This window comes from Dendropsophus ebraccatus, chromosome 2 (genome assembly GCF_027789765.1).
Source record: "Dendropsophus ebraccatus isolate aDenEbr1 chromosome 2, aDenEbr1.pat, whole genome shotgun sequence".
In the NCBI taxonomy this organism is placed as follows: Eukaryota; Metazoa; Chordata; class Amphibia; order Anura; family Hylidae; genus Dendropsophus; species Dendropsophus ebraccatus.
The window spans coordinates 160,326,029-160,345,328 of NC_091455.1; the positions used below are offsets into that span (position 1 = coordinate 160,326,029).

Genomic DNA, 19,300 nt, shown 5'->3' on the forward strand with positions numbered 1-19,300 from the left:
CTGACAGATTATCTGCCAAAGATTTGAAGCCAAAGCCAGGAATGGACTTTAAACAGAGATCAGGTAATAAAGGAAAGCCTGAGATTTCTCCTCTTTTCAAATTCATTCCTGGTTTTGGTTTCAAATCTTTGGCAGACAATCTGTCAGATAATCTTTCTGGGTAAAAGGGCCCTTAGGCTATGTAGAAATCATGGATATAGTCATTGGCTGTATCCATGTTTTCCAGACAACCTTAGGGCCCTTTTACACAGAAAGATTATCTGACAGATTATCTGCCAAAGATTTGAAGCCAAAACCAGGAGTGGATTTGAAAAGGAGAAATCTCAGGCTTTCCTTTATTACCTGCTCTCTGTTTATAGTCCATTCCTGGCTTTGGCTTTAAATCTTTGGCAGATAATCTGTCAGATAATCTTTCCGTGTAAAAGGGCCCTTAGAGCTTTATCCAAGTTCAGCAGCCCCCGCTAATCAAATGCCGAACACTCGGGTTCGGATCGACGCGAACCCGAACCCTGTTCGCTCATCTCTAGTCATGAATATTAGCATGGCAGGGATCCAGTCACTGCGATGAACAAAATACACTGCAGCGCTTTGCACCATGACTACTTATAGCAGGCATGTCCAAACTTTTTTCGAAGAGTGCCAAATTTGATGAAGTGAACATGTGTGAGGGCCAACCATTTTACATGCTACATGCTATATGCTTTATAACACAGGCAGATAATAGCAAGCTGTGAAATAGTCGCACATCAGATAATGGAATTATAGCACAGTGAAAGGCAGTCAGGGGTTAATGAAGGGTAGGACAACTTGCTACCACAGATTCCTATATGCTCCCTTTATGTATCGTGAGTGTATAGCCCTGCTTTTTCTTGCCTACAGTAGCTAACTCCTCTTCAGAGACTACCACTACCTATGTATGGCTGCAGGAATTTTTTGTTCGAGGACCCTGCTGGTCTAACCCTTCTGGAAGAGTAGAGTGGCGTTGGAACTTTTAATATATATTATTTATATAAGTTATATATAACTAAGCTGAGGTCATCAGCCTCCTTGACCTCTGAGGAGTTGTAAGAATCTCCAGCCCTAGAACTCACGACGTGCGAGATCTCCAGCTGGCCGGATCACGCCACTCTAGTGCACGGAAAAGGAAAGCCGAAATCTCGCGATGTCCGAGATGTCAGTACTCAGCACTCTAATGCAAGAAAAAGGAAAGCCGAAATCTCGGACATCGCGAGATTTCGGCTTTCTTTTTCTGTGCACTAGAGTGGCGTGGCGACGAGAGCGGCAGCGGCAAAGCCGCAAGGTATCTGCTGCTGCTGAATACCTGGGGGGCTGTAAAAGTTTGTAACGCGGGCCGGACTTTGGACATGTCTGACTTATAGTATAAGGATTGCAGGTACAAGCACTGGTACAATGGCTACTGCAGGGCTTCCCTATCCATAGCTTCTGCAGGATACTGGACGGGGCAATAAGCCCTTAGGTATGGCAGTATTTTGGGAGTAAGTTAGGACTGCACAGCAAAAACTTGGTTTCATGCCAAGATTAGGAAAACCACATGGTTTTTCTGTATTTCACCTAAGCTTGGTACAAAACCCACAGCAATTCATAGTAAACCACATGAATCTTACTGCATAGTTCTTGGTCCTAGCACCCAGCAGCCTCATAATTATCTAATTTGGTTCCTTCCAGTTATGGCTTTCAAAAAACTGTGAACTAAGCCTTATAATTTCCCTTTTCCCCCATCTTATTAGGCTTTCTTTTGATTTCTACTGGGATTCACACCAACACTGACATGTTTGCCTGCTGTAGAGCTACAAAGAGGTAAGCTCAAAGCTTCTCCCAGTCACTCTTATTTCATACATCCTTGTCTTAAAGCGTACTTGTCTCTTTAAATAATGGGTAAATTTGTAGGGATTGTCAAGTTACAATATTTTTGCAAATACATTTATTTAGCAAACTTGCCTTCTCCTCCTAATGCCTGCTCTCTTCCATCCATTGTTGATAGCTTATTGTTTAGGTTACAACCATGAACATGTTCATTCTTCAGCGCGTACAGAGCAGCAGCGCGCGCCTCCCATAGACTCCCATTATGAGCGGGAGGCTAACGGCATTCCGCGGCGGACAATTCCGACGCGGAATTCCGCTAGCTTTGCTCAGTGGGAACGGGGCCTTAGCTTGTCCCTGAGACCGGGTTATATCTCTCATGTGCTGCATTAAAATAGGAGAAGTCTATGTGGGAAGTTTGCTGGGGCTGATCAGATACAGCTATTTTCTATATCTCTAAACATCTATATTATACTTTTTTTTGTCTATAAAATTATTAGCCATGGTGGATTGTTTGTAAATTTTGCCCTGCCAGCAGAGGAAACTCTTGGTGTTGAAGTAATTCTACTCCTTTTTTGTCTGTTTTTATAAAATTTATTGTCATTTATCACTTATTATTTAGCAATATTGCTGATTAAGCGTTTGACAGATTTGTACAAATAGCCTTTCCTGCATATTGGCAGTTACAATGCCAGCAAAGCTGAGGTACCACTCTTAAGGAAGCTGTGATGACCGCTATATTCATTATTACCCAGCATCCCTAGAAACATACACAACTAACAGTCTGGTGAGCCAGACATCGACATATCAGGGACTCTAAGGGTCCATTTACACAGAAAGATTATCTGACAGATTATCTGTCAAAAATTTGAAGCCAAAGCCAGAAACAGACTATAAACAGAGATCAGGTCATAATGAAAAGCCTCCAGCATCTCATGGGCAGAGGTGAGAGCTCCTGACCCTCCTCCTCTAGCATCCCCTGGGCAGAGGTGAGAGCTCCTGTCCCTCCTCTTCCAGCATCCTCTAAGCAGAGGTGAGAGCTCCTGACCCTCCACCTCCAGCATCTCCTGGGCAGAGGTGAGAGCTCCTGACCCTCCTCCTCCGGCATCTCCTGGGCAGAGGTGAGAGCTCCTGACCCTCCTCCTCCGGCATCTCCTGGGCAGAGGTGAGAGCTCCTGTCCCTACTCCTCCTCCAGTATCTCCTGGGTAGAGGTTAGAGCTCCTGACCCTCCTCCTCCAGCATCTCCTGGGTAGAGGTTAGAGCTCCTGACCCTCCTCCTCCAGCATCTCCTGGGTAGAGGTTAGAGCTCCTGACCCTCCTCCTCCGGCATCTCCTGGGCAGAGGTGAGAGCTCCTGACCCTCCTCCTCCGGCATCTCCTGGGCAGGGGTGAGAGCTCCTTACCCTTCTCCTCAGGCATCTCCTGGGCAGAGGTGACAGCTCCTTACCCTCCTCCTCAGGCATCTCCTGGGCAGGGGTGAGAGCTCCTTACCCTCCTCTTCCGGCATCTCCTGGGCAGGGGTGAGAGCTCCTTACCCTCCTCCTCAGGCATCTCCTGGGCAGAGGTGAGAGCTCCTGTCCCTCCTCCTCCAGCATTTCCTGGGCAGATGTGAGAGCTCCTGACCCTCCTCTTCCAGCATTCTCTAAGCAGAGGTGAGAGCTCCTGTCCCTACTCCTCCAGCATCTCCTGGGCAGAGGTTAGAGCTCCTGACCCTCCTCCTCCGGCATCTCCTGGGCAGGGGTGAGAGCTCCTTACCCTACTCCTCAGGCATCTCCTGGGCAGGGGTGAGAGCTCCTTACCCTCCTCCTCCTCAGGCATCTCCTGGGCAGAGGTGAGAGCTCCTGACCCTCCTCCTCCAGCATCTCCTGGGCAGAGGTGAGAGCTCCTGACCCTCCTCCTCCAGCATCCCCTGGGTAGAGGTGAAAGCTCCTGACCCTCCTCCTCCAGCATCTCCTGGGCAGAGGTGAGAGCTCCTGACCCTCCTCCTCCAGCATCCCCTGGGTAGAGGTGAAAGCTCCTGACCCTCCTCCTCCAGCATCTCATGGGCAGAGGTGAGAGCTCCTGACCCTCCTCCAGCATCTCCTGGACTGTCGGGATAATATATCACCCCTGTACTACAAGTAGAGCAGTGTTTATTTCTGCTCTGTGGTGCTGGTTTGTGCTGTTCTGTGATATTATGTGCAATACATGACAGGATTTGGCAGTGCGCACTGGTATGTGTTGGTTGGTGAGGCATCAAGAAATGCACTAGGGTATAATCCATGTGTGTTACTTTTTTGTAGGCTTTGTTTGGGCAAGCTCCTTTATATTAATCTGGTGCAAGCCAGATCACTGTCTGGGGCTGATGCTGTCAACGCTTTACGACCATTCTATTTTGCTGTGCACCCTGATTTCTTTGGACAGTACCCAAGAGAAAGAGTAAGTATTTCTCATGCAACGATACATAAGCAATTGTAAGGTTTCTATATGCTAACATATCATCTGGAAAACACACCCATGTCTATTCTGATTAAAAAGAGAATCAAATCTTTGGGAGAACAAAAGTGTTTTTTCCCCCTCCCTTGTGCTAAGTTGATACTTTTAGCCACATCCCCACGTGCAGCCAAAGCCACATCGCTATGCAGCTACCAATAACCACGTAATGTTGCTGATCTCGGTAACGTTGCACGGCTATTGGAGAAATGGGGGCATAGTTTCAGCCACACTCACCATCTTTTATAAACAAACAACAAATGTGCAGAAAAAGACATTTATAAATCTTCTTAACTGTATGCAAATACAATGCAAGTAGTCATTTGGAGGGCAATCTAATCTATTGCTCTTCAAATGCCAGCAAAGGTATGGTCTGATGTCAGTTAGGAAACCAATTAACATTAGGGCCTTTTTTGGTGGAGACACAGATTTTATGAGGCAGTCTAATGCTACGTTTACACAGAGCGATAATTCGCCCGATCGTACGATTAACGATTTCGAAGTAACGATTTTTTTTAATAACGATCAGCGTTTATATGGATTGATATATCGTACGGAAAATTCGTTTTGCGATCGCTTAAGCCTGTCTCGCACATAGGTAAAATCGGTGAACGACTGTTTACACGGAACGATCTGTGAATTTTTTGCGAACGGCGAACAACGATTTAAGAACATGTTCAAAGATCAAAATGAACGATTTCTCGCTCGTCGTTCGATCGTTCGCTGAGTTTACATGTACGATTATCGTTCGAATTCGATCGTTATCGTGCAAATTCGCATGATAATCGTTCCGTGTAAACGCAGCATAAGAATGAGAACTAAAGGGTGTTGGGATCTTCAGTTATGGGCCATAGTGGTAGCCAACCTTAGCATATTAGCAGGTGATGTTTACAGTTGGCAAGGGGGTCCATAGCTAACTTGTAAAGCGCATCTATCCAGCTGTATAGTAGTAAAACAAATATGGCAGAGCCATGCCACCCAAATTCTTAGAGTGCTGCTAAGTTTGGCTGTCATTTCAAACAACTTTGCGGAAATCAATAGTACAAGTGATTATAAGAAACACTTGCCCAATTCCTTCTGTACTCATAAGACTGTTTTCCAGCCTCCTCCCCTTACTTCTTATCTGTTGCAGGGAAGCAAAGCAAATGTCTATAACTTATAAAAGAGGGAGGGGCTGAGGGGTATAAGTCAGCAGAGAGAGGAGAGATCCAGCCCTGCTGTTTGCAGTGTAGAAGTATCTGCTCTGAACCCCATCGTCATCCCTCCCTTCCTAGATGGCTCTTGGAAATAGTGTCCCTGGCCGTCTCTGCGCCATGTAATGCCGGGAGGGTTAATTTGCTGGTGACCTCACTCTGATTAACCCTCCCGGCATTACAGACTTTAGAGACAGACAGCCAGGGATATTGTTTACATGAGCTGTCTCGGAAGGGAGGGGATAGGAGGGTGTTCAGAGCGGTGACAGAGTGAACAGCTAACCTAGTTTTCTGTGTCTTCAAGTATGAAATGAATTGTTAGGGTCCCATTAGATTAATAATGTAAACGAGCGTTGATCTGCCAGATTGGCACTCGTTTACTGAGCCTATTAAACGGCTTGATGATCGTTTATCAAGGGCTGCACGGACATCGATAGCGATGTCTTGCAGCTGTTGCCCTAAACTGTATACATTACCTCTTCACGCTCCCGGTCTTCTCCTGCCCTCTGCTTGCTTCCCAGCACTGCAGCTGCAGCTTCAAAACAGTCTCCGAGCTTACAGACTGCTCAGCCAATCACTGATGATCGTTGTCATCGGCTAATCATTGTCTCTATTACACGGAGCAATAACCGGTACTGTACTTTGAGGCCCCTTCAAACAGAGGATATAAATCTAGTATAGTACAACAATGGGCCAATATTTGTGCAATACTCAAGGCGTAAGTCTGAGGAGAGAAATTTTAAACGTGGAGAAACAAGAAACGATATTAAAAAAATTTGCTTTTAAAAATAATTCATAGTGAACACTAGTATTATACTGTACCTTTCATACTGGTACGGACTGATGTCAAGCACAGTACATAAGGGACAACTGCCCATAGTATACCAGCAATATATTAATATTTTTTTTTTTATAATTGTGTTTTTATTAGGTTTTTCATATAAGGTATACAACACAAAAAGTCATAGTGAACAAGTTACAACAATTAAGTCGAACCGCATGTGATAATATCATACATTAGCCCCACATGTGGGCAGCAAGATTTACAGGCTCACTGTTTAAATGGTGTTAGTAGATTCAGTGAAGATATTATTTAATGATGTAAACACTAGCAGACAAAGATGAGGGGGGAGAGGACGCGACAAGACCAGACACAACAAACAGGGGACACGGGGTAGGGAGGGGGGAGGGGGGCAAGGGGGAAAAATATTAATGGTGGGTTCACACTACGGAACCCGAGCTGTGAATTTCTGAAGGATTTAGTAGCTTCTACCTGTTCAGTCATTTTGAAAATATTTGATCGTGAGAGAAATCTAGGTGAAGTGTACATGGTGACTGAGCAGCTAAGTGGCAGCTGCAAGAAGGAGACATATTTATTATGTTATCAGTATTTATCTGAAGTCAGCATTTTCTTTTGATTTTATGTTTTCATATTTACCTTTTGTAGGAGGTCAATGAAAACTCCTTAAAGAAGTTAAATGGATATCTGGAGAATCTCCAAAAACCTGGGCTTAGGTCACACAAGCCTGCTAAACTTACATTTTATGTTCGGGAAACAATACAGAATTCTGACCAAGAATCAACAAGGGAACAAGGTATATGTTTTGTCAGTTAATTGGATTGGAATATCTGAGGCATATTGTATGACAGTAGCGTACCGACCAGCCCTTCTTCTGTCATATTACAGTAATGTTAATGGTATAATTGTTGCTTGTGAGCAAGAAATATTTTCTGCATTATATTTGCATTTACAGGTTTTCGAACAGTTAGCGTTACTTTAGAATCCAGGGACCTTCTGAGTACAGTCCTGGGTATTCTGAATTCCTGCAGCCTGTCCACTGACCATGTGCAAAGCTCTTCAGATAGTGCAGGGTCTACAAGGACATCCACATCATCATTCCACAGACCCATAAAATGGGACAAGACCTTTTACTCTTTTACTGGATACAAAGACCCTGAGGAGGAGCTGGAGCAAGCACAGAAAACAGAAATAACCATTATGTAAGTAGCTTACAGTATAAATCTGTTGTTTAGTATTGTGAGCTAGAAGACGTCCTTGTAAACCTTTTGCTGGGTCGTAAAGCAGACCTGTTATTGTGCAGCTTTTCCCCCAATCCACATGCAGTCGCTCCTGCGACAGGAAGATTGGGTAACTTTATGCTGGGTGAGTTCTGTGCATCAGCCCTATTCTCATTCAGTATGGCTCGTACGCAGAATTCATACGGTGTAGACTTATCCATGGGTACCTAATCTTCTGCCAGCAAGAGAGATAGCACACTGATCAGGCAAAAGAAGCAGAATGACAGGTAGGCTTTTTCAGGCAGAATGAATATTTTTTTACTTTTTTGCACTGAAGTAACAGATTTACAGTGGCATTTGGCTGATTACCACAGTTGCAAAGATTATCAATATTAGAGAGGAAAAAAGTCAGTGAGAACTTGACATTCCCTCCTGCTGCTTTCCAATATAACATTCAGGTATGGAAGTGATCTGGGTAACAGTTATGTTAATATACAACTTAAATTGTTCCTGTCACGTTAGAAACTTTTGACATGTTGAAAACATGGTATTAATTAGTCAGGTTCTGAGTGTTCAGGCCCTGATTGGTCTTTAGAGAGATTCTTTTTGCACTCTCTGTATGTGTGTGTAACCAAAATAGTTCCATAGACTAACATTGGGGGTCTGTTTGGGTCACATGGCACAGAGAGAAGACACTTCTCCCGCCACGTTCTAGTGATCAAGGGTGTATAAATACCTAGACCACGGACGATTAAAACTTTTGATATCTCTGTGATATGTCAAAGGTACCTGACAGTACCTAATTTAAAGTGGTACTGTCATTTGCACAAGCTTTTAACATGTCCAGATATCCTAAGACCCAGCGTGTTCCACTCCCCAGCCAGATGCCTGATCAATCTGATTACAGGAATCTAGCTGATTCGTCTAACCTGCTGATAGTTCCCCTTTAATCGTTTATTTTATCATTACATATGGATGAGGTTTTAAAAAAAACAATATCCATTGTACATTAAATTGTTAAAAAAAAAACTTGCAAATCCACAGGAGTTCTGCAACGTTTTAACCCTGCATCTCCACTTTGTTTTTGTAGATCATTGGTGGTCAATTACCTTTCCTATGTGGCCACATGAGTAATTGGAATGGTTTTTGAGTGCCAGACTAATATATGCTGCAGTATCATTGATTGAGCAGCACAGACACCCTGATCTGGGCCGGTCACAGATAGTTAGCCGGCCTGATGTGGCTCATGGGCCTTACAGTGCCCAGGCCTTTTCTAGATGTTTTCTTTCTCATTGTAGTTGGATCCTGGAACTAGCCGAATTACAGCAGCCATATATACTGACCTTGGAGGTATCTTGTTGTCAAAATCAAACGTAGAAAGGTTCCACAGCTCCTTGTGGTAGTAGGAAAAAACTTTATTGGTACATACAAAAATGAATAAAAACTGGTTAAAACCGCGCGGTTTTAACCAGTTTTTATTCATTTTTGTATGTACCAATAAAGTTTTTTCCTACTATCACAAGGAGCTGTGGAACCTTTCTACGTTGGATTTGTACACACGGGATACGGCCCGCATCTCTATCCACGTGCTCCGCTTTTTTCCTGAGACCCGTGTTACGCATGCATCTGTACTCATGTGGGGTGAGCTGATCTCCAAGCCTTTGTACTTATCTTGTTGTCACATTGACTTTGGTGTCCTAGAAATACATAGTCCCAATATCTTGACATTTACTATGAAGTGGGATTTCTTTATTGGTTTGTATTTTGTTTTATTTAATAGTTCCTGGATACAGAGTAACCAAGAAATGGCACAGAAGAAGCTGAACAATAGTTTTCCACTGAGGAAAGAATTAGAGCGTTTAAAGTCGGAGCTGTCCACTGAGCTTCAGCTCTGTAACATTCGGTAAATCCCAACAAAGAAAGCTTAAAGGGGTATTCCAGGTTATTTTGATATTAATTCTACTGATTTCTCTTGTAATATAATTAATATATCTCATTGGTTTCTATAATAAATTTTGTCTCTTTCTCTCTATTTTTATGTAAGTCACGTGTTTCTGTGACGTCACCGAACCGGATGTGTGGGGACTTCCCCGACTCGGCCGGCCTCTTGGTGTTTATGTAGTTAGAAAGCTAGCAGAGCTTTACAAACGGCCTCCCTGCACACGGGAGGTCACATGACACCCTGTTCCCGGGCGGCCTGTCAGTGTGAAGGAGGTCGCATCCACCTCCTGTATAATCACTAAAACCCTCCACCCCCTGCCAGTATAATCATCCCGATGTCTCCCCCGGCCCCCTCCATCCTGTGTATACAGTCCTTTTCAAAGATCTCTCACCCCATCCCCCGGTCTCGGCACCTCTTGCACTCAGCTGACAGGCTCTCTCTCTCGCTGTGTGTGAAGCAGGAGAGATTTCTTTCCTGCTCCGTACACAGTTCCTGGCAGCTGAGTTTTATCGGGGCAATTGACAGGCACTGTGTACGGAGCAGGAAAGAAATCTCTCCTGCTTCACACACAGCGAGAGAGAGAGAGAGAGAGCCTGTCAGCTGAGTGCAAGAGGTGCCGAGACCGGGGGATGGGGTGAGAGATCTTTGAAAAGGACTGTATACACAGGATGGAGGGGGCCGGGGGAGACATCGGTATGATTATACTGGCAGGGGGTGGAGGGTTTTAGTGATTATACAGGAGGTGGATGCGACCTCCTTCACACTGACAGGCCGCCCGGGAACAGGGTGTCATGTGACCTCCCGTGTGCAGGGAGGCCGTTTGTAAAGCTCTGCTAGCTTTCTAACTACATAAACACCAAGAGGCCGGCCGAGTCGGGGAAGTCCCCACACTTCCGGTTCGGTGACGTCACAGAAACACGTGACTTACATAAAAATAGAGAGAAAGAGACAAAATTTATTATAGAAACCAATGAGATATATTAATTATATTACAAGAGAAATCAGTAGAATTAATATCAAAATAACCTGGAATACCCCTTTAAGTTTAGATTACAATTCTTTATTATCATTATCCCTGGAACAATGTCCTATCACATGAAATTTAGTGCCCATGACTTGTAATATATTTATTAAGAAAAGCATCCAGGCCTCCCTTGAACTTGTTTAGCGAGTCAGCCATGACAACATCATGTGGCAGAGGATTCCATAGTCTCACTGCTCTAACAGTAAAGAATCCACATCTGTGCTGGTATTGAAACCTTCTTTAGGGTAGCTTCACACGTACCGGATCCACGGCGGATTTCACGCTGAATGGGTGCCATACACGCAGCGGATGGGACCTGCAAACCAGCAGCGTGAAATCCGCTGCGGAGGCGGTACGTGTAAAGCTACCCTTACAGTAATAATAATCATTGACAGTAATAACAAAGAAGAGCACGTTATTGTTTCGGAAATACTCATCAGCCTGCTGCCTTATAACTCATTGCCGCTCTGTGCTGCTCTGCTCCGGGTGCTGGGAAAAGCTGGATCCAGTCCTGGGAAACTGTGAGACATTTCCCAGGATTGGATCCAGGCTTCCAGGCACCCGGGGAGTAGCAGCAATGCTTTATAAGGCAGCAGATTCCCGAGATAAAGCAGTTCTCTTCGCTATTACTGTAAATTCATTCAGCTCTAGTAACAGGCCTAGGTGTATAAAGATCACTGGAAAGATCTCCATTTATATGTTTGTACATTCTGATCAGATAGCCCCAAGATGTCTTTCTTTCTAAACTAAATAGCCCCAAGCTTGATAACCTGTCTAGGACAAAATTCCCAGGAGGCATTCTTTCTGATAAAATGTTTTTCTCTCATTAACCAGATGGCAGAGAAGCTGGGGTATTGCTCATCGCTGTGGCCAACTGCACAGTTTAGGCCGTCTTATGAAACATAATTGTGGGCCTCTGAAGATGGCAAAAGGTAAACATCTTCAGTAAAAAAAAAGCTATCATCTAGGGATGTAAATTTATACCTCAAAAACTGGTGTGTGAACAGACATACTGTAGCCATATATAGTCTTTAGTAATGGATCTAGGTATTGTTTGGGATGAAGCAACAGTTCGATTCCAGTATGGAGGCCTCGCTGTGAAGCGACACACTGCTCCAACTGGTAGTGTGATAATCTGGGGAACTATCACATATGACCGTCACCCCTAATAATGATACGAGGGTCATTACCAGCTCAGCAATATTTGCAGGACATCCTGCAGCCAAATATGATGCCCTTCATGGCAGGGCATCCAACCCGCATTTTTTATCATTATAATGCCCGTCCATACACAGCAAGGGTTATTTTAAGGTTTGCAGCCTTTTCTTGGCCTCCCCAAATTTATCGCCAATCAAGCATTTCAGACCAGCTGGGATTCCAACCTGCAAGTGTACAAAATCTTCATGGTCAGCAGCAACATGTGTGCCATATGTGCCACAGGACGCTAAACGTAACCTGTACGCATCCAGGCCCAAATGTATATCGTCTTGTATCCAGGCTAGAGACAGCCCAACAGGGTAGTAGAGCCTCAGTTGTACAGGTTTTCCCAATAAACATATCCTTGTACTCTTATAATGTAATCACATATATCATCAGTATTCTTTTTTTTATGTTAATGAATATATATATATATATATATATATATATATATATATATATATATATATATATTTGAATTAACAAGTTAACATGATGAATACAAAAAAATTGTTCCCACCCCAAAAAAATAAACAACTTACCATGTAATATATGTAGCCTAAGATGGTGTTATTTCAAATAAAAATAAAACATGCCACCATAAAAGTCCTATTGTACAGGTGCAGGCACACGTCAGCATTTCAAGGTGCAGCCTCATTTATTCCTAAAATCTTGAATTTTATTAATATGTTAATTAGGCATGTTTGTACACTGGGGGCGGTACTCCAGCCCTTGGCTCACGGATTCGCCTGCCCCTCCTTATTTATCTGGCACTCTGCAGTGATGAGCAGCTGGAGTAGCAACTGGAGTACCGTGCCCAGTGCACCAAACCAAATAAACATAATAATAAAACACAGGATTCATGTTAAACGGCTGAGGATGAAGGTAGTGAAACAACATTCTTCCTCAGCATTTCCTTCCCCATGGGAACCTTCTTCTATCCTGCTTTACATGATCAGATTCACAAGAGACAACTGCTGTCCCCTATAAACTCCAGGCTGTTTCTTATTTAAATATTCAAGTATAATTATGCATTAAAATTATCTACTGTTTATTATATTTTTATGTCTAGGACACACAATCATCTTCACAGACCGGACAGGCATGAGTGCAGCTGGACATTTGATGTTGGGTACAATGGATGTTCATTACCACTGGAGCAAGGTGATATTTGGTGCACCATCTTTTTTTAGCTATAAAAGAACAATAATAATCCCAGTTCCAAAGGGGTGGGCTCCCACCGGCATTTCGGGGTGCCCTCTGCTAATAGAGACCCTGGAGCACCTGCACAATGATGTCCTCCCTCTCTCGGCAGCTGGCGCGCTCAGCTGCATAGGAGACACATCGGCCACCTGGGGAGGGAGGACATCACTGTGCAGGAGCTCCTGGGCTGCTCCTTTTCCTCCTGCACTGAATAGAGTGCTGGACTGCTGTTAAAGTATTATGAAGATCTGCTTGGTGTTGGGGGCCAGGAGGCTGTTGGCCAGGAGGCTGTTGGCCAGTGTACTGGGGGTGACATGAGCTCTGTGCACAGTGATGTCCTCCCTCCCCAGGCGGCTGGCGTTTCTTCTATGCAGTTGAGCGTACCGGCCACCTGGAGAGGGTGGACATCACTGTGCAAGACCTCAAGGTCACCATTCGCTGAGCGCAACCCCATGTGTTCAATAAAAAATGTATTTCTGTAATAAACAGAAAGGGGGTTACTTATTAAACATAGACCGCTAGTGTACGCCACGGGGAAGGTGCAGATTCTTACCCAGTGTCGGACTGGGGTATCTGGGGCCCACCAGAGGAAATGATCCTGGGGGACCACCAATGAAAAACCAGTGAGAAACTACATGTCAGTCAGTGTGTGCAGATTCTAAAGCTGAGGGCCCACCGGAGGTGGGCCAGTCCAACACTGTTTGTGCTAGAGATGCACGATGCACCAAAAATCTATTCTACTATTGATTTTTGGGGCATATTTTGGTTCGATACCAGGATTCCCTGGTATTTGATACTTTATGATAAGCCGCGCAGCAGCACGGCTTATCATAGAGTACACAGCAGAAGAAATGGTGAGGCAAAAAGCTGAGTGCCTGTCATGTCTTCTGTGTATCCCCCTTGGTGTCTCCTCCGCAGCCCGCCCTCCCTCTCTCCACTACAGCGGCACTAAGTTCAAATAGCCGGCAAAAAAGCGATCCCTTGTGCCGGCTATGTGACTGTATAGATGCCGCTGTCTGCTAATAGAGTCTGGCAGAGCAGAGCGCTGATTTTACCGATGCTATGCAATGCTATACTATACTACTACCTTATAGCATTGCATAGCTCAGGGACTTGAAAAGGGCAGAGCAGGGTCGGCGGCTGCAGAGGGAGAACAGTGCCGCGTTCCGGAAGAGGAGACTAGAGGAGAAGGCTGGATGTGGGGGAGGCAGGAGAAGATGTGGCCACTACATTTGGCTGCACTGTGGGGTGAGGGCAACAGCAGGATTGCGAGGTGGGGGCGGCAGCAGGACTATGAGGTTGGGGGCGGCAGGCCAGGGCCATTATGACACAGCAATGTGGGGGGTGAACAGGGGGTCAGCTCTGACTGGGAAGGGGGGGGGTTGTAGCCTGCAGATTAATCTGCCGCCCAAATCCAGGTCACCCTGCTGGGTCAGCGGTCACCATGGAATAGTAGTAACTACACCCCCATCATTCCCCAGATAGCTGGTGGGTGTTACATGACTACAACCCCCATCATGCCCCTGATAGCTGGTGTGTGCTACATGACTACAACCCCCATCCTGTCCCTGATAACTGAAGTATGTGCTTCATGACTACAACCCCCATCATGCCCCTGATAGATGGTGTTACATGACTACAACCCCCATCATCCCCCTGATAGCTGAATTGTGTTACTTGACTACAACCCCCGTCATCCCCTTGATAGCTGAAGTGTTACATGACTACAACCCCATCATCCCCCTGATAGCTAAAGTGTGTTACATGACTACAACCCCCACTATCCCCCTAATAGCTGAAGTGTTACATGACTACAAACCCCAAATTCCCCCTGATAGCTGAAGTGTTTCATGACTACAACCCCCATCATCCCCCTGATAGCTCAAGTGTGTGTTACATGACTACAACCCCCATCACCCCCTGATAGCTCAAGTGTTACCTGATTACAACCCCACCACCCCCTTGATAGCTGAAGTGTTACATGACTACAACCCCCATCATCCTCCGATAGCTGAAGTCTGTTACATGACTACAATGCCATCATTCCCCTGATAGCTTAAAGAGAACCAATCACGGGCAAATGTTGTTGTTTTTTTATTGCTCCATTTAATAAGATTTAATTTTTAATAAATTTTTGTAAATATAATTAATAAATTTTTTTGCCGGGTTTTTAATATATTTGCATTTCCGTTCACTGTCGCGCGCCAGCTCTTTTCAAAAGAGCCGGCGCGCGACAGGAAACTCCCGGCATGCCGAGCGGCGGGAAGGGCTCCCATGAGCCTTTGCCCTCCGCTCTGTAAATACACAGTGATCCCGCGCCATACAGTGCGAGATTACTGTGTATAAATGTCCTAACTGACAGTTTAATTTATCTCTGAAGATACAGACTGCCTTTGCAGTCTGTATCTTATATTTTACCTAATCCATCCTAGCGGCGCAGTAAGGCCGGGCGCGGCCATCTTGATTATGTCCCTTGCGTTCCAATGGTGCGTTCCACAATCGGACCGCAAGTGACGTCATCAAGATGGCGCCCGGCTTTACTGCACCGCTACAGAGGACTGGGTAAAGTATAAGATACAGACTGCAAAAGCAGTCTGTATCTTCAGGAATAGACTTTATGAAGATACAGACTGCCTTTGCAGTCTGTATCTTATACTTTACCCAGTCCTCTGTAGCGGTGCTGTAAAGCCGGGCGATGACGTCACTTGCGGTCCGACGGTGGAACGCACCATTGGAACGCAAGGGACATAATCAAGATGGCCGCGCCCGGCCTTACTGCGCCGCTAGGGTGGATTAGGTAAATTAGAAAGATACAGACTGCAAAGGCAGTCTGTATCTTCAGAGATAGACTTAGGGAGAGAGGAACTTTTACAACAGGGACAGTTAAATTTAGGTGATTGGTCCTCTTTAAGTGTTACATAACTGCAATCCCCACCATCCCCTGATAGCTTAAGTGTTACATCACTATAACTCCCATCATCCTCCTGATAGATTGTGTGTGTTGCATGACTACAATGCCATCATCCCCGACAGCTGAAGTGTTATTGTCCATATGTGGCCCAGGGTAATATTGACTGTTACTGTGAAGGGTTAATTATGACCTCTGTCTGGCAGTTGGAGAGTGCCAGTGGTGCCTGCACAAAACATTGGTAGTTGTCCAGCAGTGAAGCAGTTAACAGGCAGATGTGTGCTGTGCATGCTGGGAAAGAGGGGAGGAGCTCAGAATGATCCTGTGTGGAGATACAGTCAGTTTTTAGAGTGTGTGCTATTAGGTAAAATGAAGCAGGATTCTGTTGTGTGAAAAAGACAGACATGAACAAGAGATTCTGTTGTACTGTGAGGTAAAGTCTGACAGAAAAACTCAGATTTATATAAAAAGTCAAAATAACAGTACAGACAAAGATTTACCACAGGGAGAGAGACCAGGATTTACCACAGGGAGAGCGACTCCAGCCCAGTGGAAAGCAGAGGGTTTTACAGGATACCTGAAACATACTGTACCCTCCCTATGTAAGAAGCATTTCAACATTGCTCTCACTTATGTTTTATGGCTGATGGAGTTTTACTGTATGGAGAATGTACCAGAATAAAACCTGTTTAGCTCACTACAATGGGGTCTGCTTAACAAGTGTGCTAGGAGACCTGACACAGCACCCCATTCAATTCCCTCAGAATCCCAAAGAACTCACAACACCACACGCTGCCATATAATAAAGAGTGGCGTGTGGATAACAATTCTGGTGGCCCGTACGGGGAATTCTGAGAGGAATCTGAAGCATAAGGTGGACAACAAGAATTGTTTTTCACACGCCACTCTTATTATATGGCAGCGTGTGGTATTGTGAGTTCTTTGGGATTCTGAGGGAATTGAATGGGGTGCTGTGTCAGGTCCCAACAAATTTACATAAGAGGCATAAAAGTATTCAAAAAAGTCCATGGAGACTCTTAAGAATCTCTAATCACAGGACTAGCCAGGTATCCCTCCAGGGAAGGACCTAGCCAAGGGGTGGCTCCTGTAAGGAAACCGTCAAAACCACCATATTAAAGGGGTTATTCAGTGCTACTAAAACATGGCCACTTTCTTCCAGAGACAGACCCACTCTCGTCTCCAGTTTGGGTGAGGTTCTGTAACTCAGTTCCATTGAAGTGAATAGAGATTAGTTGCACACTGCCCTTAAACTACGAGACGAGTGATGCTGTCTCAGGAAGAAAGTGTCCATGTTTTTGTAGTGCTGGATAACACCTTTAACCCCTTAAGGACGGAGACAATTTTAGTTTTTTCCTCCTTATGTTTAAGGCTACAAACCCACTTGGCGGGTCTGCAGCAAGTCCCCTTGCTGCGTATTTGCAGCAAGACTCGCTGCAGATCCCGGCCCTATACTTTTAATGTACTCATATATAGACCAAAAAACGGCCTGTCCTCTAGCCCACTACACAACTCCTATACAACGGACAACAGTATAATCAATAATAGTCTTTATTTAAATTCACATAAAAATTATTTCAGACAAACAATATTAAAAAAGCCATAATAGCCATACACATGGGGCGAATAGTACACAGGAAATATTTGAACAGTATTGCACAAGATCCAGTAAACCAGTTATGTTACAATCTATTAGTATTGGTTCATTGCACAATTCCCTTCAAAGAGTGAATATAATTTATATTGCACAAAACCCAGTGGCAGCACAAAAGAATTAATAGAGAAGGGTGAGATTACATAAAGTATCCAGTACCTGTGGTCAGGGTGTATGCACGCTCCCCTGGATCTTGTGCAATACTGTTCAAATATTTCCTGTGTACTATTCGCCCCATGTGTATGGCTATTATGGCTTTTTTAATATTGTTTGTCTGAAATAATTTTTATGTGAATTTAAATAAAGACTATTATTGATTATACTGTTGTCCGTTGTATAGGAGTTCTATACTTTTAATGGCAGACAAACACGCATCAGGGATGTACATCCCTGCTGCGAGTTTGTCTGCATTTTGGGGGTTTTTGTTTTTACGCCATTGGCCCTGGGGTAAAACTGATTTGTTATTCATGTTCCTCAAGTCGTTACGATTACAACGATATGTAACGTGTATAACTTTTATTGTATCTGATGGCTTGTAAAAAATGTAAACCATTGTTAACAAATATATGTTCCTTATGTTCGCTCCATTCCCATACTTATAACGCTTTTATCCTTTGGTCTATGGGGCTGTGTGAGGTGTAATTTTTTGCGCCATGATGTATTCTTTCTATCGGTACCTTGATTGCGCATATAGAACTTTTTGATTGCTTTTTATTACATTTTTTCTGGATTTAATGCGACCAAAAATGCGCAATTTTGCACTTTGGGATTTTTTGGCGCTTACGCCGTTTACCGTGCGAGATCAGTAATGTGATTTATTAATAGTTTGGGCGATTACGTACGCGGCAATACCAAACATGTTTGTTTATTTATTTATTTACTTTTATTTAAAACATGGGAAAAGGGGGGTTATTCAGACTTTTATTAGGGGACGGGGCTTTTTACTCATAAAAACACTTTTATTTTTATTTACACTTATACTAGAAGCCCCCCTGGGGGACTTCTAGTATAAGTGCATTGATCTCTCATTGAGATCTTTGCTGTACAATAACAATTAGCGCCATTTTAGAGCTGACACCCGACCGGTACAGACGCATGGATCGCTCCTCCGGGACGTTGTCCACCCCCGTTGGGAAGCGATCCACCCCACTAGACACCAGGGAAGTGCTGAATCTGGTAATCGGATGCAGCTGTCATCTTTGACAGCTGCATCTGATTACTGTATTAGCGGGCACGGCGATCGGACCGTGCCCGCTAATAGCCGCGGTCCCAGGCTACACGCGGCACCCGGGACCGTGGCGGTTCAGAGCGGGGTCGCCGCACTGCCCCGCTCTGAACACCTCTTAGGGACATATGACATACGGGTACGTCATATGTCCCTAAAAGGTTAAAGCTACTCTGTACCCACAATCTGACACGCACACCCACCCCCAAACTGCTTGTACCTTCAGATAGCTGCTTTTAATCCAAGATCCCAAAAAATCCAAAAAAACTACTTTTAACCCCTTGGCGACCGTGGGCATACCTGTATATCCAGGGCCGCCTACGGGTGTTCAGAGCGTTGCTGCGCGGTGGCTGCGCTCTGAACTGCTGTGGTCCCAGGTGCCGCATGTAGCACGGGACCGCGCCTATTAGATAATCGGATGCAGCTGTCAAAGATGACAGCTGCATACGATTACCCGATGCAGCCGTTCCCTGGTGTCTAGTGGTGCAGATCGCCCCCCTGGGACGTTGTCCCGGAGGAGCGATCCACGCGTCTTTACCCGGCAGGGGTCTATGCCGTAATGGCGCTGATCCCGAATCGGCATTTGGTTGCTTCCGGCTCCAGCAGCCGGAAGCATTCGAGTGC

The 19,300-nt window shown here is 44.8% G+C and overlaps 1 protein-coding gene across 4 annotated transcripts in view; it reads left to right on the forward strand.

Moving 5' to 3' along the window:
- Window positions 1–19,300, forward strand: part of TCAIM (T cell activation inhibitor, mitochondrial) — a 31,996-nt gene that overhangs the window by 1,421 nt on the left and 11,275 nt on the right. For all 4 annotated transcript variants that reach the window (XM_069960393.1, XM_069960392.1, XM_069960394.1 and 1 more), the window contains exons 2-8: window positions 1,749–1,818; window positions 4,104–4,239; window positions 6,934–7,081; window positions 7,241–7,487; window positions 9,286–9,408; window positions 11,306–11,403; window positions 12,741–12,832. In XM_069960393.1, coding sequence (XP_069816494.1) covers window positions 1,790–1,818; window positions 4,104–4,239; window positions 6,934–7,081; window positions 7,241–7,487; window positions 9,286–9,408; window positions 11,306–11,403; window positions 12,741–12,832 — 873 coding nt within the window. In that variant the 5' untranslated portion in view covers window positions 1,749–1,789. The remainder of the gene's footprint in view (window positions 1–1,748; window positions 1,819–4,103; window positions 4,240–6,933; window positions 7,082–7,240; window positions 7,488–9,285; window positions 9,409–11,305; window positions 11,404–12,740; window positions 12,833–19,300) is intronic.